Source organism: Dipodomys ordii, unplaced genomic scaffold, assembly GCF_000151885.1.
Source record: "Dipodomys ordii isolate 6190 unplaced genomic scaffold, Dord_2.0 Scaffold47, whole genome shotgun sequence".
Lineage (NCBI taxonomy): Eukaryota > Metazoa > Chordata > Mammalia > Rodentia > Heteromyidae > Dipodomys > Dipodomys ordii.
In genome coordinates this window covers 5,250,587-5,276,287 of record NW_012267263.1, presented here as the reverse complement: position 1 = coordinate 5,276,287, position 25,701 = coordinate 5,250,587, and the positions used below count along the sequence as shown (strand labels likewise).

The 25,701-nt window shown below is 41.0% G+C and overlaps 1 protein-coding gene across 1 annotated transcript in view; it reads left to right on the top strand.

Annotated features, from left to right (window-relative positions):
* Nucleotides 1–25,701, top strand: part of Aff3 (AF4/FMR2 family, member 3) — a 436,486-nt gene that overhangs the window by 363,611 nt on the left and 47,174 nt on the right. The window contains exon 11 of the mRNA XM_013019735.1: nt 19,900–20,086. Within this exon, the coding sequence (XP_012875189.1) occupies nt 19,900–20,086 (187 nt within the window). The remainder of the gene's footprint in view (nt 1–19,899; nt 20,087–25,701) is intronic.

Sequence of the window (25,701 nt, the reverse complement as noted above, 5' to 3'; positions counted from 1 at the left end):
ATCATCTTTCCTTCACCAGAGGAGGTAGGGAAGACCACCTTTGTTTGAAGAGAGAAACTCTGACTAGAGACTTGAACCTAAGTTTCCATGAGAAGCTTTCTGCTGTCAAGGTCTGACCAGTTCCTCTAAATTATCTGCCTTTTTTTCAGTCTTGTACTCTAAACCTGGAGCACAAGCCAACCAACCGTGCTAGGAGGGCTTCATCAGATCAGGCAGGGCTGGGCTGAGAGCTTTATGGACCTGTTCTACAATGTAGTGCTGCCTTTCATGTGGTGAGCAGCTCATTTTGGGGGAGCTGGTTGCTCACATGTTCCCTGTGATGTGGATCTAAAAGCCAAAGAGCACAGCCTTACTGATACCACACCCAGGAATAAGAAGAAAAAACATTTACTGATTGCATTCATTTATTTTTCTCACACACATACACCCTTACACACACACACACATACACACACACACACACTTCTTTTCCTCAGCAACTACTCTCTTCCTTTCTTCTTCTTTTTTTCTGCCTTCTCATGAAATAACTTTGCTATTTTTAGCACACCTCAAAGAAACAAAGGCCTGACTTCCACCTGCCTTTCTATAACTGACATATTCACGTTGTGATTTCCCTCTCCTGGTCCACTCTCAGCCAGCTTCTGTACTCCCTTGGCCTTCCCTGAGGGGTGCAGTTTCCTCAGCAGAGTGGAGCCCCAGGAATTGCAGGGTTTGAGGCCCTGTTCTTATTTTCCCTATATTTCAGCAGCAACTGTGCCCAATTGAGACTTAAGGCCTGCTGTGATATTTTTTCTCAGAGTGTTCCACTCAGTATGGTCTTACTGAAATTACATGTAAAGTCAATGCTCCACATTCACAGGTTTGCCATCAATCAACCTTAGATGGAATCATTCAGGGAAAAAACCCATCTGTAGTAAGCATGTACAGCTTTGTTCTTTTCATTACTTCCTAAATAACAGTATAATAATTATTTACAGAGCCTTAACCTTGCAGTAGTTATTATAAGTTATCTAGAAATGACTCAAAGTACATGGAAAGAAGTGTACCGGCCCTATGCAAATTCATATTTAATACAAGGGACTGGTGCATGTACTGATTTTAGTACAGAGCCTTAGATGTAGATACCACAAAGTGGCTATTTGCTTAGCAAGCTTCACAAGATGCAGAAAACTAGTTAACCACAATCTATTTTTTCAACTCTCTTCATTGTCACATATGCAGACAGAAGAAATGGTTCTACTCCCTGAACACACATATGTGCACGTGCGCGCGCGCGCACACACACACACACACACACACACACACACTGTGAATCTCAGCGTTCTAGTCACTTCTTCTCCCATCTCCTTTGCCTAGATCTTACCCCCTTCTCAAGTAGAATTTGGGGATAACTTCTACTTGGTATTTAGGAACCCACTGTGGTTCCACTGACACCAGAAACTTCCACCCTGGAAACTTTAGCCCTTCTTCTTCCCCTGGTTGCTAATTGGAATTAAGAATTCCATCATAGAATTGCAACTGGACACTCCTTGTCCTCTGTCAAACACTTTTCAAATGTCTGCATTTCCAGTAGTTCAGCATAGGCTGGTTCACTTTGTGCTTCCTCCCACACCAAACACAGAACAGCGCTAGTTAGTGAGCGCAGCTCAGCAAGAAACACTAAAAATTCTCCATGGCAGAAAACCTCATTGGCCAAAAACTGAAAACAAAAGTGCCTTGGAGATGGGGGGGGCAGTGGTGGGCTGTCTGCAAGCAGATTCCTTGAAGTTACTCTACACTTAGAAAAATAGAAAAGTTGAAAAACAGCCCTTGATCTCTCAGAGGTCCTATGCAGCCATCCCTCAGTCCCTACCTCTGTGGGTACCCACCCCCATGAATTCTCAAGTCCATCATATAAAATGGCATGGTATTTGTGCAAAACTAGGTACGTGCTCCCAGAAACTTTAAGCCATATCTAAATGACTATCAATCCCTAATACAATGGAAATGCTATGTAAATAGTTGTTATACTGTATTGTTTAGAGAGCAACAAGAAAAATCAGTTTGTACATGCTCTGCACAGAGAGATGCATTTCTTTTTAATATTTTCACTCTGTGGTTGAGTGAATCTGGAGGGGAGCTCACAAGTGTCCAGGCTGACTGTAGTATAGAGGTTGGAAAGCTTCTAGTTACCTTGTGATAATGAAGCCAGGAATTTGTTGGCATTTGCTCAATTGTCTCATATTATTCTTATGTGCACATTTTGGAAGACAATGCAAGGTACCATTCTGGTCATTTTAGGGTTAATCACCAGCAGGGAATCAGACACAGAACTCAAGCTCTGGTGTCCGCTGGTCCTTTTTCTTGGCCTCCCAACTGCTCACCCGCTTCAGTAAGGAAAAGAATTTAAAAATAAATTAACGTCACTCCTAGTTAGAAACTTATTAGAGATAAGTAAAATGTGGATTACCAGATTTTTTATTTAGATTTATTTAATTTATATTTAATTTTAGATTTATCAAAAGCTACTAGAACTGAGAGGGACCTTAGAAATCTTCTAGTCCAAGCCCATCTCTTAGCAAATGAGGTAATTGAAATCCATATCGAAGTTATTAACATAGGTGGGACTCAAACTCAAGGTATGCAGATTCCTGGCTAAATGGCTATCCCAGCATGTGAGCTGGGCTGGCCTGTCAAACTCACCCTGTCAGTCATTGTCCATTTTCTGTAGCTATAATGTTTCCCAGAATGGGTACTTTGTAAAGCAGGGGGGTTTATTTGGCTCATGGTTCTGATGACTGGAAAGTCTGAACATCTTAGTATCAGCATCTGACAACTACAGCTACATCACACCATGGTGACATGCAGAGACAGGCACATGTGCCAGCAAGGAAGTAGCAGACAGTTCACTCTTCCTCACCACTCTCTGTCAATCATGTTATTGATCCCTTTCACAGGCTGTGTCCCTATGACCTGATGACATTCCACTAGAACCAACCTAGTGGAAGAGCTACCATCTCTCATTATTACCACATATTGGACCAAGCTTCTAGCACATAAAGCTTCATGGGACACACTCAGGCATTCAAAACCAAAGCAGTCAGATCAGATACATGGCTAATTTGACTTGTCTCAGTTGCTTGGAACAGGCTATCTGTGAGGAAAACCTGGGACTCACTGACTAATAGCATGCCTTTCTTCCTTACCAAGAATATGCCTATTTGCCCAGCCTGAGTGACAGGCTCTTTAAAGGAAACTTGGAGTCCTAAGTCCCAGAGGATGGTTATTCTCTTGTCTAAGCCAGTATCAGTTATCATATTATCCTGTATGGAACTTGTTTAGTCATAAGCATGTGACAATATCAAGCCAGTGAGACCTGACCTAACAAGAGAAGCCAGACCGTAACATTCTTTCTCTGTACTTTCAAGTAGTGTTATGACTGTAGCAGGTATCTTTGGATGTATGGGAGAGCCAATCTAAACACAAGCCAAGGATGGCAATAAGAAAAGACGGAAGGGCTTGTGTCCTTATTGTGAGGCTCAGAGCCTGTGAGTTAACTAATCCTGGAAACATTCTTCCTTGGGGCTTCTGCTTTTGAATTATTCATGTCCCAATTTTGTTTTCACTTATTTTAGTTGTGGTCCTGCTCCCTGTCACCAGACAGTCTATCACAGCAGTATTCTGATACACCATCTTTGAAAAGGTCCTTTTGAGTGGCACTCCCATAGGAACATCTGAATACTATTTTACGTGTGTGCCTTGGGCATCTCCATCCAGGGAACAAGCCCAACTTGGTTTATGACAGCTAACAAGATCACAGCTTGAACTGGTATGGCCACAAGTCTGGGTCTCAGATGCTTAGATTTGGTTTCCATAAAAATCCATTCACTCATCATGCTTAAGTCTTATGCTCCTTGGTGAGATGCAAATTGAACACCACATGCTGCTGACATTCAGACACTCGCTTTATTTGCTTTAAACACAGGAGAGAAATGGAATTGGTTTGTTCAGACAGCTTGGTTTAGGAGGAGGATTTTCAGGAGCCAAACATGATTTCAAACTAAGATCGGGGCACTGCCATCGCCCAGGGCTTCTTTTGACCTTGTTCAAGATCAGAGCTGCCTGAGTCTTCACACAAAAGCTGCCTTTCTCAGGAAATTAAAGGAAATTTCGGAGAGGTATCATTGCTGGCTCATTGCTGTATGATCTTGGACAGCACATCACGTTCCTTTTTTAGTAAGTTGTTCTAAATGATTTCTTATGTTCCTTCCGGAATAAACATTTTATAGTTCTGTGGAATGACCAGACAATGTGGTTAAAAATGCAAATAAACATGTGCTGACAGGCTAGCTCAGCAGTCCAGCATGCGCTTAGCATGCACAAGACCCTGGATTGAATCCCTGCAACTTGCCCCCTGCTGGAAAAAAGAAAAGAAAAGAAAGAACAAGAAGATCCAAGTGCTAGTGGCTCACACCCTTCATCCTAGCTACTCAGAAGGCTAAGATCTGAATATCTGTTTGAAGCCAACTAGGGCAGAAAGGTCCATGAGAATCTTATCACCAGTTGACTACCAAAAAGCCAGAAATAAAGCAGTGGCTCACACAGTAGAATGCTAGCCTTGAACAAAAAAGCTCAAGGACAGCACCCAGACCCTGAGTTCAAGCTACAGGACCAGCACCACTAAATAAACAAACAAAAAACAGGAATGCCAGATGCTAGTGACTCAGGCCTGTAATACTTACTACTCAGGAAGCTAACATCTGAGGATCTCAGTTCAAAGCCAGCTGGGCAGACAAATCCAAAAAATCTCTTATCTCAAAGTCACCACCAAGAAGATGGAAGTAAAGGTCTACTTCACATAGTAGAGCACCAGCCTTAAGCAAAGGAGCTAAACTAGAGCAGAGGGCTTTGAGTTCAAGCCCTAATACCAGTGCGCACGCGTGTGCGCGCGTGTACACACACACACACACACACACACACAGTTTTTTAAAGGAGATAGGTATTTTAACACCTGTAATCTCAGCACTCAAAAGGATAAAGCAGGAAGATGGTGCATTCTAGGCCACTCTGGGCAACATACAGAGAATATGATGTTCCATTTAAACAAAATCTAAAAGAAAGCACAAGTAGCCATATATCAGGCAAATTGGGCTTTAAACTGAAAGAGACAAAATCATTATGAAAAAAAAGTAAGATAGAGAAATTCCTAGCTGATTAGGTCATGTCAAAATGAATAATACAGTTATTTAAAAATAAAGAATAATACTAGCTAACACTGATTAAGCTCAACCTGGCTGGGTATCGGGCACTATACTGAGGAAATGAACAGCATTTTTAAATTTAGTCTGTCTAGCAACCCCATGAGGTTCACACTATTAATGCCCTCTTCATATCAGTGAGGCAACTGAGGCTCACAGTGGTTAAGTAGTTAAGCAAGTACAGGAAGTAAAATGTCCAGATGATTTTAGAAAGTCTATATAGTCCATGCTGCCTTACACTTTATTGTGCCTGATTAGGGCCAGAAATGCTGCTAAATTACCTGCTTGCTGGGCAAGTTCCATTCTCCTGAGAGCACAGGAAAGGCAACATTAACAGTGAGAATCTGAGTTCTAGCCTCTCTTCTGCTGGATTTGATGTGCAACCTTGGATAGATTATTGAGATCTTTTGCTTTGCCTCTGTAGCTCAGACATAACTAAAGCTGACTTTCCTACTTCACAACTTCACAGGTTTATTGGGAGAATAATAGTAGAGACTCAAAAGTACTTTGAAAAATCTTGAAGAACCATATAAATTTTAGTATCTATTTTATCTATCTATCTATTTTGCCAGTACTAAGGTTTAACTCAGAATGTTGTACTTGCTAGACAGGTACTCCACCACTTGAGCCATACCCTAGTCCTCTCTGCTTTGGTTATTTTTTGAACAGGATGTTACTTTTTGCTCCACCAGCATGGACTGCAAGCCTTCTACATGTCCTGTGTATCTGGAATGACAAGCACATGCCCCACACCTAGCTTTATATTAGTTGAAGTGGAAGTTCACTTTTTGCCTGAGCTGGCCTCAAACCACTATCCTCCCACTCTCGGCCTCTCAAGTAGCTAGATATAGGCATGAACCACCACTCTCAGTATCTATTACTATTAAAAGTAGTCAAGGACAAGAGACAAAGGAAAAGAGTTAGATAAATTGTGTGGTCAGTAATCTATGCCAGGAACATAAAGCATAATCAAGGAGTTGGGGTATATTTTTGCCACCATAAAGATTATAAGATTAAGTTCCTGTAAAGGAGCAGTCTAGGACTTTTCTGCCTCCGGAACTGAAAAAAAAGCATAAATTTAGGAACTCTATAAATAAGTCATGAATGGCAGGATGTCTAATGGGCCATGGCTATAAAATGCTCCAGTCACTGGAAAGGCTGAGGGCTGTTCTTTAGGGTAGCATCTAAGACATTCTACTGAAGTCTGTGGTATGCAAGAGATCTTACAGATTCCCTTGAGCATGATTCCTCTACTCCACCGCAGTGCTGTAGTCTAACTCATGAGGACAGAAAGGATGCAGAATTACAGAATATTATGGTAGCCTGGACCCTCTCATCATTTCATTATAGACCAGGTAACTGCAAAGCAGCAGAGCGATTCCCTGCCTCATCTACAGTTGCAGGTCAGGGATAAACACCTGGATTGAACCTAGACCTTCCATCTCTACACTGTAGCATCCCACATTCCCATACATCTTCAGCTGTCTCTACCAGAGAAGCAGTTGTCCTAGAAGTTCTCCTCCAGCTTTCTGGCAGTTTGGTCCAGCCACATCTCAGGTCCCATCCCCACTGCCAGAAGAAGGATGATGAGTTTCCTGCGTGAGGTGCTCTCTGAGACAAGCATGACTTTTCATCTTAATATCCAGGTATTACCCACATGAATGGAAGGGTGGCAAATTGGTGTCACCAAAAGGCAGCAGCAACTGCTTCTCACTGTCACTCAAATAGTGCCAAGGATAGAATAGTAATTCAGCTATGTGTTGCTCTTGCTTAGCTATGCTGCACCCAGGTAGCCTGGTCAAACTAGCACAGGGCTTTCAGAGATGCAGGGCCCTCCCTATCACAACTCCCACCCACATTGTATCACGTCCCTTACAGAAACAAGGAATAGAGGCTTCCCTGCTTTGAGATATTTACAGATTCTGTCCCAAGAGCACACCAGAGCCAGAGGGCTCATCCAATTCACAGAAGGCTGATGCATAGAGACTGTGCCCTAATAGGCCTTGAATATTAAATAAATAAATACTATATTTCATTGGAAACAGGAAAACCATCAACAAGCCTAAGTGTATTTCAGGGAACCAATGAATGCACAATATTGTGTAGATATTGTGTGTACAATATTGTATTGTTTTTATTTATTTGTGAAATGTCTTTCTTCTTGACCGGGACACATGTGGTCTTTCATTAAATTAAAAGTAAAATTTTACTCCATATATGACCCAGAACTTCAAGCAGTAGGTTGAGAAGAGAACCACATAAAAGATAACATTTCTCAACCATCCTAAAAAATAAAGCTGTAGCACAACTATGTTTATTGCAGCATTATTTACCATAGCTAAGATCTGGAACCAACCCAGATGCCCCTCAGTAGATGAATGGATCAAGAAAATTGGTATATATACACAATGGAATTCTATGCCTCCATCAGAAAGAATGACATTGCCCCATTTGTTAGGAAATGGAAAGACTTGGAAAAAATTATATTAAGTGAAGTAAGCCAAGCCCAAAGAAACATAGGTCCCATGATTTCCCTTATTTGCAATATCTAGTATATGTATGAGTCAAGCAGAAAAGTTCAGATAAAGTGATGTTAGGAAAATGAACCCTAAGATATGTATTTTAAATGTTTTTTTCTTTCATGCATTTGTTTCTAATGCAATTATAAGATTATTTCTTTGTTGCTTTGTATGTCCCTCAGTATAACCCCTGCTTTCACTGTATTTGATGTCGGTATAATTTGTGGAGGGGAAGGGGAAAAACAAGTCATTTAAATAGGGATACAGGTGGACCCATTGCAGCAATGAGATGTACAAGTTGTCATGTCGAAAACGAACTTTACAACTTGTGGGATGGGGGAGGGAGGAATGGAAGGGATGGGAAGGGTAAACAAAGGAGGAGGCTACAATGCTTGATAAGAAATGTATTCACTATCTTGCCCATGTAATTGCAACCCCTCTGTACAGTATTTTCACAATAAAAAATAAATAAAATAAAATAAAGCTGGTAAAGCCAAAAGCAGGGCTGGTGCCACCACAGAAGAACCTTAGCAGATATCATTAGTTGGGTCATAATGTTGTGAACCACAAAGTTAAGAGCATTTTGACCTTTTTGAGGAAGATGCCTCAAACTGTGTCATCTGTCTAAGCTAGGGGAGGAACAGAGCATCAGACATTTTATATCACAAAAGATAGAAACCCAAGAAATCAAAAAGTCCTCACAAGGAAATATCCGGACTCTCTGACATCTGAAGTTAATTGTGAAGACTTGAGTCACAAAATTCTTCTTAAGGGCTAGGAATGTGGCTTAGTAGTAGAGTAGAGTACCACATACACGGAAAATGCTGGAAGTGGCACTGTAGCTCAAGTGGTAGAGTGCTAGCCTTGAGAGAGAGAAAAAGCTCAGAGACAGTGCCCAGGCCCTGAGTTAAAGCCTGAAGACTGGCAAAAAAGAATTCTTAAATTTAGATTTGGGCACAAGCTTTTGATTCCTTGGAAACTATGAAAATGGTTCAGTGGGCTGAGCAGGAAGCTCTCTAGACTCTGGTATGTGACCGAAAGTATTTCAGATGCTACCATAACAACAGCATGAAAGGGGCATACTTGATGTACAGGTTAATAGCCTCGTATATTAGTGAACTTCTCTCCTGCTAAATGTGGTGGGTTCTGTGAACTTTTATCCCTCGCTGAGGCCAATAGAAGGTTTCTGGGCCCTTTGGGAAATGAAACATAATGCAAAGGTCTTTTTATGGCCTTAATCCCTTCCCTGGACTATTCCCTGCTCCCATCCCACTGGAGTTCAGAGTGAACTAGCTGTGTCTGTGCTACCTTCCCCCTTCTTCACCTTTTCCATATCCTCGCACCAGAGCCCAAAGGCCCCCCCTTCAACATAAAGCCACATGTCCCCTGAGGCTTCTACAAGTCGTAGGCCACAGCCACAGCCTGTTCATCTTTGGACCTCAGTATCATGTTATCTTGTACTGAAAAGCAGTCTTCTAAATGGCTACTCAAAGAAGGGCTGTCCAAAAAGAAAAGTACTCATTATCTGTCTTCTGTAACTATAACCCCTCTGTACATCATGTTTATAATAGCAATTTTTACAAATGGCCATAGCCATCTACTTAGTAAAAAGAAGAGGAGAGGGGGCGGGGAGGGGGACACATCCACATACCTGCAGTCACAGGTTCTTTGTTATTAATAAAAGTAGCTGAGATAAGCCTTCAACACAAGAAGCTGTAACAATATTATAAAGCAAATCTGAAAATGTAGAAAGAAACAAACCCTGAAAATACTAGAATTATTACAGGGATCAAGAACTACCTCTTTAAGGGGAAAAATATATACATTTTTGTAATTTGGAGAGGGGAAAGGAAATAACAAAATGCTGAACCAAGGATACAGGATGACCCATTGAAACAATGAGATGTACAAGACACTATGTAGAAAACGAACTTTACAACTTGGGGGAAAGTTGGGGAGGTGGGGAAGGAAGGGATGGCAGGGGAAAAACAAAGGAGGAGGTAACAATGCTCAATAAGAAATGGACTCATTACCTTACTCGTGTAACTGTAACCCCTCTGTACACTATTTTTACAATAAAAAAATTTTTTTTAAACTTTAGCAAATACACAGAAAAAGAGAAGAGAAAAGAATTTGGAATATGATAAGTAATAAAACAGATACAATAGGGGGAGTTAGTTAAGTGACTATCACAATAATTTTTATAATAAACTTATAAAGAGGAGATTTTTAGAAAACAATATAAATAAAATTTCTAGAGAATAACCAAGGAATAAACTGTGAGGGAACTTCCTTTCTAAGAGGCTCTGGGATTGAGATGGCTTTTGTAGGTGCTTAAGTTCATTTAAACTGCTAAGTACTTGGTTATTCTGATCTATTTTAAACTCCCTGGAACACTAGGGAATGGTAAAATATTCTCTAGCCTATTATTTTAGGTTAAAAACACCATAATAAACAGCCTGCTAAAAAACATCCTCAAAGTGTGAAAATATATGAATATAAATGCATGTTAAACATGCCCATAAATATAGACACCTCAGGGCTGGGAAGGTGGCTCTGTGGTAGAGTATTTGCCTTATGAGGCCCTGGGTTTGATTCCTCAGCACCACATAAACAGAAAAAGCTGGAAGTGGTGCTGTGGCTCAAGTGGTAGGGCACTAGTCTTGAGCTGAAGAGCTGAGGGACAGCACCAGGCCCAGAGTTCAGGCCCCATGACGTGTGTGTGTGTGTGTGTGTGTGTGTGTGTGTGTGGAGAGAGAGAGCTCAAATTCCTTAATAAAATACCGGCAAACTAAATTCAGCAATATTTTAATAGAATTAACTTCCACAATTCCACAATCAAGTAGACTTGGAAAACCTAATGTTTGTTTTATTGGTGAAAAACTGAAAAAAATGAGAATATGTAAATTACAAAAAAATATTAAATCCTCATAATCACATCACACAAAAAATCCTAATTTGGCAAAGTGATATTAGGCAGGGACTACAGCAGACACCTGCATAGTAGTTTCTTCCACTACAGTGCACCAGATACTGGAGGTTAGAAATATTAAGCAGGTTCCTTTCCTTACTATCAAGTGAGGGCTCTTATTCCATGGTGAAATGTTGGAGCACTCTCCTGTCCCTTCTCCTATGGACAACTAAAACCCATGGGCACTGCTTATGACAAACATGAGAAGACTGAGCTATGGGGAGAAGGTACATTAGCTAGAGGCTTTGGGCCTCAGGAAAGATCTACAGTGAGTTCCTGGATTTGCATTTTGCACATTTTTTGTGTGGTACCAGGATTTGAATGCAAGACCTTGCACTTACTAGGCAGACGCTCTACCATTTCAGCCATACCCCCAGCCCTCTCTGTTTTATAATTTTTCACATATGGACTCACTTTTTGCCTGGACTGCAATCTTTCCGTTTCTACTTACCATGTGGCTACAGGTATGAGCCATTGTGCCCAGCTTTTTAGAGATGGAGTTTAATGAACTTTTGTCTGGGTTGGCCTCAAACCTTGATTCTCCTGAATTCTGCCTCCCAAGGCATGAACCACTATGCCTTGCTCAATAGCTAAAATGTTTAAAACTCAGTACGTGAATGCTATAACTCCTTTGAACTACTAGTGAACCATTAAACAAAATGAATATCAGGAAGCTAAAATGTGTGGAGGTGGGGAGGAGGTCAAAGGAGGTCAGGTAGAGGTGGAGATATGGGAATGGAGGGAGGGGGTGAGCAAATGCAGCCATTGTGTTCTGTGTGCAGTGTGTAAATATTGATATACATAGGTATGAGATGGAGGAGAATGAGGGAAGGGTAACATTGTCCTCATAACCTGACTTCGAGAATTGAGACCACTTAGTACAAGTATTTAATAATAAATAAATATGTTTTTGAAAAGTCAGTGGATGAGCTAGGATCAGTAGCTCCGCACAGTAATTCTAGCTACTTGGGAGGCAGAGATCAGGAGGATTGAAGTTCAAGGCCAGCCAAGGCAAAAAGTTCATGAAACCCCATCTCAACAGATAAAGCTGAACTTAATGGCATAGAGTTGTTACTCTTGCTGTGTGGAAAGTATAAATAGCAGAATTGTGGTCCAGGCCAGCCTAAGGCCCCCCAAAATGTGAGACGTTACTTAAAATATAACAAATGTAAAAAGTACTTGGCTATGGCTCAAGCTGTCGAGCACTTGCAGGACAATAGTAAAAGATCTGAATGTCTGGCTTACTTCACTTAATATAATGATAAGTAAGCCCAAAGAAACATAGGTCCCAAGGTTTCCCTTATTTGCAACAACTAGTATATGTATGAAACAAGCAGAAAAGGTCAGATAAGTTGATGTTAGTCGAAATGAACCCCAAGATAAGGACACAAGTGGTTTTTTATTTATAAGGTGATTTTTTTTTTGTTGCTTTGTATGTCCCTCCCCCACAGAATAACCCGTTTTCACTGTATTTGATGTTGGTATAATTTGTAAAGGAGAAAGGAAAAAACAAATTGTTTAAATAGGGATACAGGTGAACCCATTGCAACAATGAGATGTACAAGACTCTATGTCCAAAAACGAACTTTACAACTTTGGCGGGGGCGGGGGGGGGGACGTGTAGTCATGGAGATGGGAGGGTAGGGATGGTAGGGGAAAAACAAAGGAGGAGGCAACAATGCTGGATAAGAAATGTACTCAGTACCTTGCTCATGTAATTGTAGTCCCTCTGTATGGTATTTTCACAATAAAAAACGTATTTTAAAAAAAAATCTGAATGTCTTTAGTAATACTAGATTTAACTCAGGACTTAGCTCTTGCTAGGTAGGTGCTCTACCACTTGAGCTGCACACTTTAGTCCAGGATCTAACATTTAAGTCATCAGAATTTCAGAAGGAAACAAGAAAGAACAAGTACCTGAAAAAATATTCAAAAAGCTTTGAAAGCCAAGTTGTACAAAATAAATAAACCTACAGGTTCAGGAAGAGACATGAACCTCCTGGTTGTATAAATCTAAAAATATCCTTGTGAAGATACATCATAGTCAAACTGGTGAAAAGACAAAGAAAAAAATCCTGAAAGCTGTGAGAAATAAATGGCAACATGCATGTAAGGGAAAAATAATTACAGTCTGAATGACGTGAAATTGCAAAGCTAGTGAGGCCAAAAGGAAGTAGTACATCATGGTGCAAGGGCTAACAGGAAAGAGCTATTAATCCATAATTCCATATCCAGTGAAAGCCTTCAGCGATGAAGGGCCAGTGAAGACTCCCTGACATGACAGAAAATCAAGAGCCTTAGTCACCAGCAGATACTCTAAAGGAGTAGCTGGGAAGGAAAAAGAAAAAAACAGAAAGGAAATGATTTTTTTTAAAAAAGAAAAAAAAGAACCTTGAAATATCATGAAGGAAATAAGAACAACAGATTAAAAAGAATGTGTGATTATATTTTCCTCTCCACTTAGGATTTTTAATTTGGTTTGATCGTTAAAGCAACCTTTGAGATACTGTTTTATGTTCTCAATGTATGTAGAAGACATACTTAAGACAATTAAGGAAGTGAGTCTTCTAGTTTCACTTAATCTGATAAAGTGGCAATCTTGGTATTTTGGGATAAATTGTGTATAATATAAAAATGGAAAAATCTGTGCAAAGATATAAATTTTAAAACACTGGAAGCAAAATAATATTTTAAAGTATATTCAAATTTATAGAAAGGCAAAAAAAAGCAGAAAAACCCAAATCAAAATGAAAGAAATGGGAAAATGCAGTAAATATATATATATACATATAGGGGCTGGGAAGGTGGCTCAGTGGTAGCACGCTTGCCTTGCATGCATGAGACCCTGGGTTTGATTCCCCAGCACCACATAAGCAAAAAGAAAAAAAAAGCCGGAAGTGGTGCTGTGGCTCTAGTGGTAGAGCACTAGCCTTGAGCTGAAGAGCTAAGGGACAGTGCCCATGCCCAGAGTTCAGGCCCCACGACCAGACCCAAATATATATATATATATATATATATATATATATATATAATATTACAAAATTTAAGAATAGTAAGGGAAGAGGTGGGTTGGGAGGGATAGGTGAGAATTTTGAAAGGGGTGACATTGATCAAGATGTATTATATTCATAAACTGTTTTGTTGAATGATAGTACCTCTGTATAACTACTTAAATATAGTAACAATATTATTTTTAAAATCGAAATAAAATATCAGATTTAAGTTCTAAGCATATCATTAATTGCATTTAAATAAAAAGCCTAAATTCATTAATGAAAAAATGTTGGCAGAGAATTTTTTAAAATTATACTCCATCTATATACTGTCAGTATACTCAGTCACATGTAACAAAACACGGATGTAATACTGAAATTCAGTCTTGGACAATGAGAGGAAGATAAGAGTAGCCAGAAGAAAGGGCCAGAAAGTAACCTGTGCAAAACCCACAGCTTTAAAGAGACACAGCCCAGCTTGGCACCAGTGGCTCATACCTGTTATACTAGCTACTCAGGAGGCTGAAATCTGAGGGTCACAGTTTGAAGGCAACTCCAGCAGACAAATCTGAGAGACTTCTTTCTCCAATTAACCAACAAAAAGCCAGAAATGGAGGTATGGCTTCAATACTAGAGCCCTAGCCTTGAGCAAAAAAGTCAAGCAGGACTTTGAGGCCCTAAGTTCAAACCCCAATACTAACAGAGAGCGAGACAGAGACAGACAGACAGAGAGACAGACAGAGAGAAAGCACGAAGGAGAGAGGGAGGGAAAGAGAGGAAGAGATTATCAAGGTGTGATGAGAAACATAGCCAACCAAGGTTCTGGGATGGATACATTGAAAGGAGGCCAACTATGAGTAACTGAAAATCACATTAGAAAAATTTTTCCTTGAGAGATGTCAGATCAAACAAAATCAAGGCTATATAGAACCAATAGTTTCATTAGCTTTGCTTCTTAGTTGATACTTTTATCTACTGTGAAGCCACTCACCAGATTTTATCATTTTCACTGCTTAATAATAAGAACATAGGAAATAGTTTTAGATCACTTGCTGTCAGTACAGATGCTGTGATAAAGAAAAACTGTTGCCAGAACACTGATGAGAGTTTGGAAATGAACCATTTGTTGGGTAATCAGCTAAATTTTATCCTGCAGGCAATACCAAGAGATGCATGGTACCAAACTAAGCAGCATGGTTGCCCCTCCATATCAGCCAAGTAAAGAGCCCAACCTCAGGTCACTTGTCACTGGAGAGCCTGTGGACAGCTTAAGATATTTATTCAGGCTCCACAATAGAAACAGTCTAAACTGTAAGATCCAACATTTGGAACTTTGATTTTAGATCTTTTCTTTTACAGTCTGTATTCAGACTTGGCCTGGGCCAAATTCTGAAAAGAATGCATCAATACAGCCAAAGGAAGAAACATTGCAAGTGGTATTAGAATGAAGCCAGGCTTCTCTCAAAGGTGTATTTGAATCCTGGCCACTAGTAAAACCAGCAGTGCAGTTCAAGATGTCCCAATAACAAAAGCATCAAGCCATCTCTAATGGAGCTGTGCTGAAATGGCAGATGAAATGTAGAGTGCATGTAAAGGAATATCCTCTAATGTTCAAGTTGAAAGAGTTCAAAGATTTTTTTTATCAGAAAAGAGAAATTATAATCCTTTTGAAAAGTTAGATCTCTTTTGTTAAGATTAACTCAGTAATGAGTGTGTGTGTGTGTGTGTGTGTGTGTGTGTGTTGTTTTGCTTTTGGTTTTCTTGGGGAGTCAAGAGTATTTTCAGACAGGATCTCACTGAGCTGTCCTCAAACTCCAGATCTTCCGGGCTCAGCCCCCCAATTACTAGAATTAAAGGCATCCATGTCCAGCTGACAAAAACTTTTATTCTACAGTCTCAGACTTATTTTCAGTCTTTAGACTCATTGGCACCCTATTCATGATATTATGTAGGATCAGAACCTAGTAAGGTAGTATCCTAAAAACCTTCCAAAGTTGTGTCATCATGCCAATTAATCAGTGTTAACATTGCGGGGAAAATTCCTCTGAGTTAATTTAGGGTTTTGGTGTAGACAGGATAACCACTTTGCATACTAGCATTTTCAGCTTGGGTGTTTTGTTTTGAGGGTTTGCTTTTGGTTTTGCTTTTGTTTTTGTTTGTTTGTTTTGGTGTGAATCCTGGGGTTTGAACTCAGGGACTGGGTGCTATCTCTGAGCTTCTTTTTTGTTTGTTTGTTTTTCCCTCCAGTCTAATGCTCTACCACTTGATCCACAGCTTTACTTCCAGCCTTTTGGTTTGGAGGTAGGAGGCTCACAGACTTTACTACACAAATACTTTATTACACAGGCTGACTTTGAATCACAATCCTCAAATCTCAACCTCCTGAGTAGGATTATAAGCATGAGCCACCAGTGCCATCTTGCAATTTTAACTGTATAAACCCTACCGTCTTCTTTCAATAAGGTCTTTTTGAGACCCTACTTCTGTTAGTAAGGAATCTTTTTTTTTTTTGGTCAGTTGTAGAGCCTGAACTCTGGGCTGGGTGCTGTCCTTCAGTTCTTCAGCTCAAGGTGAAAGTTCTACCACTTCAGCCACAAAGCTACTTCAAGCTTTTTCTGCTTATGTGGTGCTGAGAAATCAAACCCAGGGCCTCATGCATGAGAGGCAAGCACTCTACCACTGAGCCACCTTCCCAGCCCATAAGGAGTCTTTTTCTACAGGGCTGACCACCCTGGCTTTCTCCTCATTCTGCTCTCACTGTTATTTCTGTTGCAGCAGAAGCAAAGCATCTGCATGCCCTCAGCACAAGCACAATCACTATACTGAGGCCACGACGATTGCTCATTCTCAAAGACCTGGGTAAAAATTAGTCCATAGAGAGGCCTTCATGGATGTGGGGATATGTGAATGGATCTCTTGATCTCATAGCTGGCCAACAGAGGCCTTCTGGGCAAGCCTGCCTGCCCTTGACACTGATCTTTTCTAGCTACATTCTCTCTACCCATAGTGAAACAAATACCAGATGTTCTTCAACTCACAATTGGACTCTGTCCAGATAAACTTATCAGAAATTGAAAACATAGTAGATTGAAATGCATTTAATCCAGATAACCTACCAAACATCTCGACACACAAGAGTCTCAGTTGGTTCCCCTTATAGTTACTTAGCCAAGAGAACTGTGGGTGGCCCACTGCCACTGCCTAGGCCTGTATACAGGCCTGTGGACTACAGGCCTAGGGAAAGATCTAGACTCAAAATTCAATGTAGTTTCTACATAGTACTTTTTGTACCATCGTAAATTAAAAACTGCCTGTATATTCAACCCTACCCAAAGATGTCATGATACTTTTAACCTTTCTAAATTCAGCATGAAGAAATGTAAATTTCAGGCTCATTCAGCTGTTTTTAAAGCAAGTAATAGTTATGGCTGTGGCATTTTAAGTCAGCTTCCTAATTTAATGAAGAAAAACACAGGAGTATAAAACTTTTCTGCCAATCTAATTCTGTCTCCTTGGGCTGGTGAGTCTTATTAATTTAGGACCAGAAGTCCTAAATTAGTATGACAAAAATGTGCATTTTCCCAGAAGTTAAAATGCTACTTTGCATAAGACAACTTTTCGCTTTGTAGTGAAGGCCACAGGGAAGTCCACACACCTGACAGCCCAGGTGCCCACAGAATGAAGGAATCTCTTGTTTTCCTTAGTGTGCAAATGCAAGCAGATAGAATGTACTGATCAAGAACAATGACCATCGTTTTGTTAAACCAATCAAAATGTTATTTGTATATCCTAATTTCTGGTCTCCAAGGTGTGTCCCCCTGTTCCCAGGTAAAAAGAAGATACAACTCTCCTATTTCTGTGTGTGTGTGTGCTCGCGTGCCCGTGCTTGTGTGCACACGCATGTGCTTATATTTGCATGCATGTGTGCCAATCCTGAGGTTTGAACTCCGGGCCTAGATCCTGTCTGTAGTTTTATTACTCAAGGCTGATGCTCTACCCTTGAGCCGCAGCTCAACTTCTAGTCTTTTGGTTATTAATTGGAGATAAGAGTCTCTCTGATTTGTCTGTCTGAGCTTTGGACCACAATCCTCAGATCTCAGACTCTTGGGTAGCTATGATTAGAGGTATAAGCCACTGGTGCCTAGCCTCTGCCCTGTCTTTTTCCACCAGCCTTTTACCAAGAGGCCTTTGAGCCCTATGCTGTTTGGCTTTCTTTTTTTTTTGTTTGTTTTCTGTGTTTTTACCCCCAATATTTTAGGAACCTCCCAATTTAAACAAGAATCCCAGATTCTCATGTTTGGAATTTAATTGTGTGTGTGCATATATACATATTTTTCCCATTGATTGTACCCATATCCACTCAGCCAGCAGAAGATAAATTTTCACTCACAAGAAAGAAATACTGCAGCCCCTTGAGCATGAACTTCCCTTTGTCATGGGACCCTGCATTCCTCTCTCCATTCCAGGCATAAATGATAGGCTAGAAATAAAATTGCTGCAACTCAGACACAGCATGAATCTGCAGATAGTGTCTGATGTTGAAGAATTTGGGCAGACAGTGGGTATGGACCATGACATTGATGGAAAGGAATAAAAACCACTAAGGAAGGTTATATTCAAACTCCACTTTCCCCTAACTCTGTCATTTTTAAAGGGTGATTTTTTTTACCAGATTCTATACAAGATAGTTTCTTGTCTTACAGCTTTTATAAGAGAAACAAAGACTTAAATAAGTATCACTTCCCTCCCAGCCCCCACACCCAGGATTTATGACCGCTTGCCCTTGGGCAAAGCATTTGTCAAAGATTTAAGGTATGGATGAAAAGGGTTCTTTAAAATGTCCAGCTGCTTTGCACTTGAGACCATAAAGCCTAACAAGCTCCCTGATGACCTTCACTAATGCTCAGTCTGATAAAGTCATGGTCACAATTGGAAGCAGCAAGCAGATTTTTGCTGACTTGACATTAAAAGTGACCAGCATTTTCTGGGTTTAGAGCTTAACCATAAAAGAACACATCCAGGTGTGTCTCAGCTCCATTAATTAAGGGTCTTGGAAGATGTTGAATATTATGTGAGTACTGAAATTTTCTTTTGACTTAAACACTCTTTGAATGGGTGTATGCTATCTGAAATGTTGTGGTTTATGAATTACCACTGGAAAGCATTCACCATTTTTTTCATGTTGTGTTTGACTATATAAAGACCCTGTGGCATGTATATAAACATTGAGTTTAAATTTGACATCTTGTTTCTTCTATAAGCCATGGCACTAGGGTTGAATTTTAAAGTCTGGAATCTATAAATGATGACCAGGAAGATATTCAGTTCTTTAGGAAATGACTAAAAGAAAGGTTGCTTTTTATACACCATGCCAGTTCCCATAATAACTACAGCATTTGACTCTCCAGGCAGAAAAAGGAACAAAGCAAGATTTTAGCTTCAACAGTCCCAAATTCTGAGGGACCTTCCAGCAGACCATGGAAGTTCTAGGCAGAGCACTGTGCTGCCCCTACAGCCCTCTTCCTAAACCTTGCCATCCATCATACTTCCTTTTCCTCTATGGCAGAAATAAAGCAAAGTCCCTTGACACCCAAAATATTTCAGGTTTTGGGGGTTTCCTTCTGTTTGTATAGATGTCTGGAGTCCAGGATGATTGAAACGCCATCTCTAAAACAACAGTGGAGGGTGGGCTGGAGTGGTAAAGTGTAGTTGTGGAGATGGGAGGGAAAGAATGGGAGGGGAAAAACAAAGGAAGAGACAACAATGCTTGATAAGAAACGTACTCATTACCTTGCTCATGTGATTGTAACTCCTCCTCTGTATAGTATTCTCACAATAAAAAACTTATTTAAAAAAAACAAACAAACACCACCAGTGGTGCAAAACAGCTACTGGTATATTACACCACTTTCCCTCCTAAAGCATCCGTGCTTTAACCAGTACCTAGTTACCAAGAACCAACCAACTCTCATTCTCAGTTGAATTCCTGGGTCTAATTCTGTGTAACCATGCAGCTGCCTTTGACCTGGATGTTTGCTCCTTAAGTCCCGATCCTGGTTGACAGAGTGCAGACTGCCTCCCCTTTCCTTTTTGGGTATGGCAGCCTGCTGGTGTTTCCTGTTTGCTCACTTGGCTTTCCTTCCCTTTCCTTCCTGGGGGGGGTGGCGATGGGCTGGCAGCACCGTGGTCCAGCAGACCAACTGCAGAGGCTCCGTGCTGTCCAGCAAGGGCAGCAGCAGCGGCAGCAGCAGCAGCAGCAGCAGCTCCTCTAGCGACTCAGAAAGCAGCTCTGGATCCGACTCTGAGACAGAGAGCAGCTCCAGCGAGAGTGAGGGCAGCAAGGCCCCCCACTTCTCCAGCCCTGAGGTAAGCCACGCTTCATCTCCCCAATGCCAGCAAGGTCCCAGTCCCAGTTCTCATCCTGTCTGCTCCCCACTTTCCCACAGACCTGGAAGCCTGTTAGATTGGGGGCTTACATTTTCCAGATCGTGTTCCCTCCTACCATTCTCCTTATGATACCACTTCCTTTGAAGTACAAAGCATCATCTTTCACGGTCTGAAAAATCTGTTTGACTTCTAGAAATTTCCACATATGCTGTAACATCACTAACAGGAAATAACCTCTGGACAGGGTCTCCCTCAGGGTCAGCTGAGGCAATAACGAGACAGGCAAGTTCCCCCCCCCCACGGAAGTGTGACCACTCATAAATCACAGGGAAAGGAGTTTTGTGCATTAGCCATGCTTAGAATCTTACCCTTTTTTTTCTCAAATTTGTCACGGATCAGACGAACAAGGGCTATAAATATTAATAAAACCTTCTTAACTGTGTTTTCTTTGAGAAAATATAAAAGGGAAAATTAGCATCTCTCTACAAATAATAATGAAACCTTTTACAGCCATGATCAGTATCTATTAGGATGATTTAGGTACCTCGTATAAACACATTACAAGGTACCAATAAAAACGATTGCTATTTCTACTCTAAAGTGGAAAAGGGGGGTTAAATAGTAAACAGAGCATGAGGATTCTTGGGTGAGGGCCCAGAGTAAACTTCTCTATCTGTGGAGCCATAACAGGAGGGCTTGGTTTCTAAAGAGGATAAAAAGAATAAGATACAGTTTCTTCCCTGAGAGTATAAACATTGGACATCCCCAGGGATTGTGGGGTTTGATTTTTTACCTACAACCTTCTGCACCATTCATGGGCCAAATTCGAATTGGGCTCTGATATGAAACCAAATCCTTCCTGCAAACCACAGCCAGGAGTTGGTGGCACCCCGTGAGCCTGAGCAACACCTATGTGCAGCTGTGTACCTGTGATTCAGACATAACATGTGTGAAAGTGACTGCTTGTCAAGTTTGCACAGTGGTTTTTTTTTGTTTTGTTTCGTTTTTGCTTTTTTTTTTTTATCGGTCGTGGGGCCTGAACTCTGGGCCTGGGTGCTGTCCCTCAGTTCTTCAGCTCAAGGCTAGCGCGCTACCACTTGAGCCACAGCGCCACTTACAGCTTTTTCTGCTTATGTGGTGCTGAGGAATTGAATGCAGGGCCTCATGCATGCAAGGCAAGCACCACTGAGCCACCTTCCCAGCCCCCTCACAGTGGGTTTTAAACTTTCACAGGTTTTTTTTTTATGTCCCTGCAGCTCTTCTTTTCTCTTCAGTACCTTTTCCACTCAGTGGAAATAATCTGAAATAAGACTTCTCTTCAGCATGTCTCTCTCTTCTACAAAGTTCCTGCCTCTCTATCTACCTAACTACCTGTCCCTATCAGTCTACATAGGATGTATGCCCTTAACATTAAAAGCCTTACCATTTATTTTGACCCTGGCTTTTCTTGGAAACTGAATTATTAGTCTTGCCTTCTCATGCACTCATTCATTCACTCATTCAATGTCCACTCTACAAATGCTTATTAGCCACAGACTCTGTTTGGCTTGAAGAAAATACTCTATCTTCATGGTGCTAACATTCTATTAGGCTCATTTAAAGTGGGAAAAATACATAAAATAGAACAAGTAGACAAGGTACCAGGCTTTCATAACACTGTAATTGGTTGAGCACCCAGAATATTTAGTTATAAGAAATAAGAGTCCCAGAGACACTGCAAGAGCAGGATTAGGGATGGATAAAAGGTGAGTATTTGAAAAGATTCCTGTGTCCAGGCTCTTCTTTGTGGTGTATTTGCAGGTTAAATTGGCCACTGTTGAATCTTATTTTCAAACTGCAAAGTGAATCCTAGAGCAGGGGACGTTGGCTAAGATCAGTCCAGTTACAAAGTACTTTGAATTCTTTCCAACAGTCACTGTGATCATCACAAAGCCCAGAGTTCTGGGGATGAGAGGCAGCTTTTTTCCATTTCTTCAACAGCTTTTAGGCATCTGGCTAAAGAAAGGGAGCACAAGTCTGCTAAAGGAGCTCAGGAAGTTAAGTTCCTGAGAGGTACATGATGTTTTCACTTTCTTGCTTCTCCATGCAGAAATGACATATTAACCATTCTTTACCTTATTCCTTTCTATTGAAAAGGGAAGCATTCATTATAATAAAAGTCAGATTCTTTTAAAGTTTTCCCCCAAGGTAAACACGTACAACATTCCCCATAAGAAGAAAATGTTTGCAGACTAAAAATCACAAAGTTAAAAGGCAGCAAGACTGCTCATCCTTCATACCTCTGTGCATCACGCTGACACAGCTGGCCCAGGTTGCCTTACAGAGTAGGGAAACCAGTGTTTCAGAATGCCACGTAGAAGCTGGCTCCTAACCATCACACACCTCACATTCTACTATTCTGATTGGGTTGTACTGACTTGAAGCAAAATGCTCCTGACCTTCACATCTCCTCCAGAGCCTCCTGTCATGGAAGTAGAAGGAGACACCTATAATGTTCCAAGACACCTGGGTTTTCTCTTCACTGTTCACAGCTTCATATGAACTGATCTTTGTGGCTAAGATTGGTGAAAAGCACTTTATTTTACATGAGTCACTAGAGTATGGTAAAGCCACTTTTACAAGCTGACAGGGCAGAGCCTCTGTCAACATTTGTATGCCTGTGAGTACTCATTCTAGAGCCCGCTATGTATTGTGTTGTTCTTAGCCTCTTTTTTTTCTCACTTAAATGTTTGGATTTGGGGGGAGGGAGGACAAGGGTTTAACCTCAGAGCTTCAAGCTTGGTCAGTTTACTAGCTTGACTGACACACTACTACTTGAGTCACACCTCCAGCACAGCTTTTTGCTTATTAATTTGAAGATGGAAGTCTGGGGGACTTTTCTTCCCAGGCAGACTTCAAATCACAATCATGCAGATTTCAGCCTCCTCAATAACTAGGATTTTAGCCATGAGCAACCAAAGCCTGGCTCACTTAGGTTTTGTCTCGGAACATTTCCTAGCATTGTGAGCCCTCATACTTCCCCAGGGCAAGCTGCTTTCCCATACAGCTGGAAAACCGACACCAGACATGGGTTTCCCTTACCCAGAACTAAACTGTCCAGGTCAAAGAGAAAGAGAGGAAACATACTGACTTCCTACCTGCCTGGTCACATCTAGGATAAAATAGATGGACCCCATTTCTTTACACAGGACATCCCCTAGCCCTCATACTGTTTGTATAAACTACATTTTCCATTGCAGCATTTCCCAAGTGGATTGACCATGGCAAACTTCCTCCATTGAATATATTAACTGAAAGCACATTTTAGAAAATGCTGCACCATATCATCCTTAAAAATCAGCATAAGTGTAGGACACATCTCTTGTTGGTGCAGTAGACCTTGAAGGCTCATGACATGGGGTTTGGTGAGGATCTCAGTGAAGCTGGTGACATGAGGAGAGTTTCTGGGTGAATCAGAGGGAAGATTAATCAGGAAGGAGTTGTGATAGAGTATATAAAGTAGCAAGCCAGAAAACCAATAAAAAAACCACTGGGCAGAATCCCAGGATGTGGGACTCAGAATATGGGACATTGTCAGTGCATGCTGGTAAGCTAAGGGCTAATACTTTGAGTTTTCCTTCTGCGATATAACTTGGCCATTATCTCAGCTTCCCTGGCCAAAATTGCCTGCTGAATGGTAGATATTGCTATCCTGCTTAATCAGTGAGGAACAAATGTGTTTGAGTGACAGATCATTCATCATAAGCAGAGGTAGAACAATTGACCTCACAGACCTAGTATGAAACATCAAGGGAATAAGAAAGAAAGAGACTTGGCCCTAGTTTAAAAGACGAGTAGGACTTTGTTGAAGACATAAGACATATATATGAATCTAAAACAAACATTAACAGACAACACTGTGCCCACAGGTGATGGCACACACCTGTCACCCCAAGGCTGAGGCAGAAAGATCATGAGTTTTAAGTCAGCCTAGGCCACACAGCTAGACCCTATCTCATATAAAACAAAATAAACAACAAAAAAGTGTGTGCTTCTCAAGTGTTAATACGGGTAGACACACTGTTTGGAGGGTTAGTTGTGTTATCTATGAAGATTAGATCTAATGCCATCATTTTAGCCAGAGGACTGTGCTAAGACTAATTACCTGAAAGGAAAAAGAAGGCAGGTTTATTTTGCTTCCTACTTCAGGGGCTTCCGTTACTCATGGCAGGGATGGGGTGGCCAAGCAGGGCAACTCACATCATGATGTCCAGAGAGAATTGCCTGTGCTCACAGGCTTTCTCCCTTTTCCCTGTTTATTCCCTCTAGGACCTCAGCTTACAGGATGATGCACATTCTAAACAGTTTTCCACTCTTAGTTAATCCTCTCTGGAAATATTCTCACAGATACACCCAGAGGTATGCTTTACCAGTCCCCTAGGTGCCTCTCCATCCACTCAGGTAGACAGTCAAAAACAGCCGGGCCTACAATTCTTATTGCTCAGGAGGCTGAGATATGATTATCACAGTTCAAAGCCAGCCTGAGCAGAGCAGGAAAGCCCATGAGACTCTTATCTCCAGTTAACTACCAAAAAATCCAGAAGTGGAGCTCAAGTGATAGAATGTTAGCCTTGAGTAAAAATGCTTAGAGACAGTGCCCAGGCCCTGAGTTCAAGTCCCAGTATCAGCTCTAACACACACACACACACAAAATTAACCATAGCAAAAACTGACATTTCTCAAAGGAATTAGGTATCCTTTCATGAAGCAACACAAAACAATAGAGAGAGATCAAAGGAGACAACAGGGCAGAAGATTTGGTCTATATACCTAAGGAAGTATGAGTGTAGTCTTTGTGAAGCCTGGGTCCTGTGTAGATTTGGATATATCACTTAACCTCTCTGAACTTCATCTACACATTAGGGAAGATAACATTCCTTATCTCTAAAAGTTAGATAATATATGTAAAATTGGAGGCATATTATACGTGTTCAGACAATGAAAAATGGTTACATGGGAATTTGGATTTCGTTTGCGAGACAACAGGAGATGGTTGTAGATCCTTGAGAAAGGGCATGTGATTTAGTGACGTGTTAAAAATGGCACTTCAGTCTGATTTCTTCAGCCATGAAGTGCAGAAAAAAAGGTGACCCTAGATCACATCAGGCAATGTCCCCATCCTAAATGTATTTAAGTTCTGCTGTTCACTGTTGATGCTCCCACCAGCAAGTTTCTATGTGATTTTCCCTGTATTCAGTTGTGCTTTGGCTATGACTTCCATTTCTCTGACATAAGAGACAGGAGATGTGGAAGGCTTGGGATGGAAGAGAGCTGTATGGCAGAGAAGATGGGTGCTGCTCTGGTTTGTGAGCCTTATCCCAGTGCATGCCCCCTTCTACATGTCTCTTTCCCTACAGGCCTGTATACCACATCCCAAAGGCACTGCCTCACTCATACTATCATAGGGATGAAAATGAGAATGGGAGGACAAAATTGGAAGCTGCAGAATGTTTGCCACCAAATCATCTTTCAGCTGATAACCTCAGGAGGTGTCCCTGGGCAAGAACTATTCTGTGTCCCACTACCCTGCTTGCCACCAGATGCAGTCTGCCCCT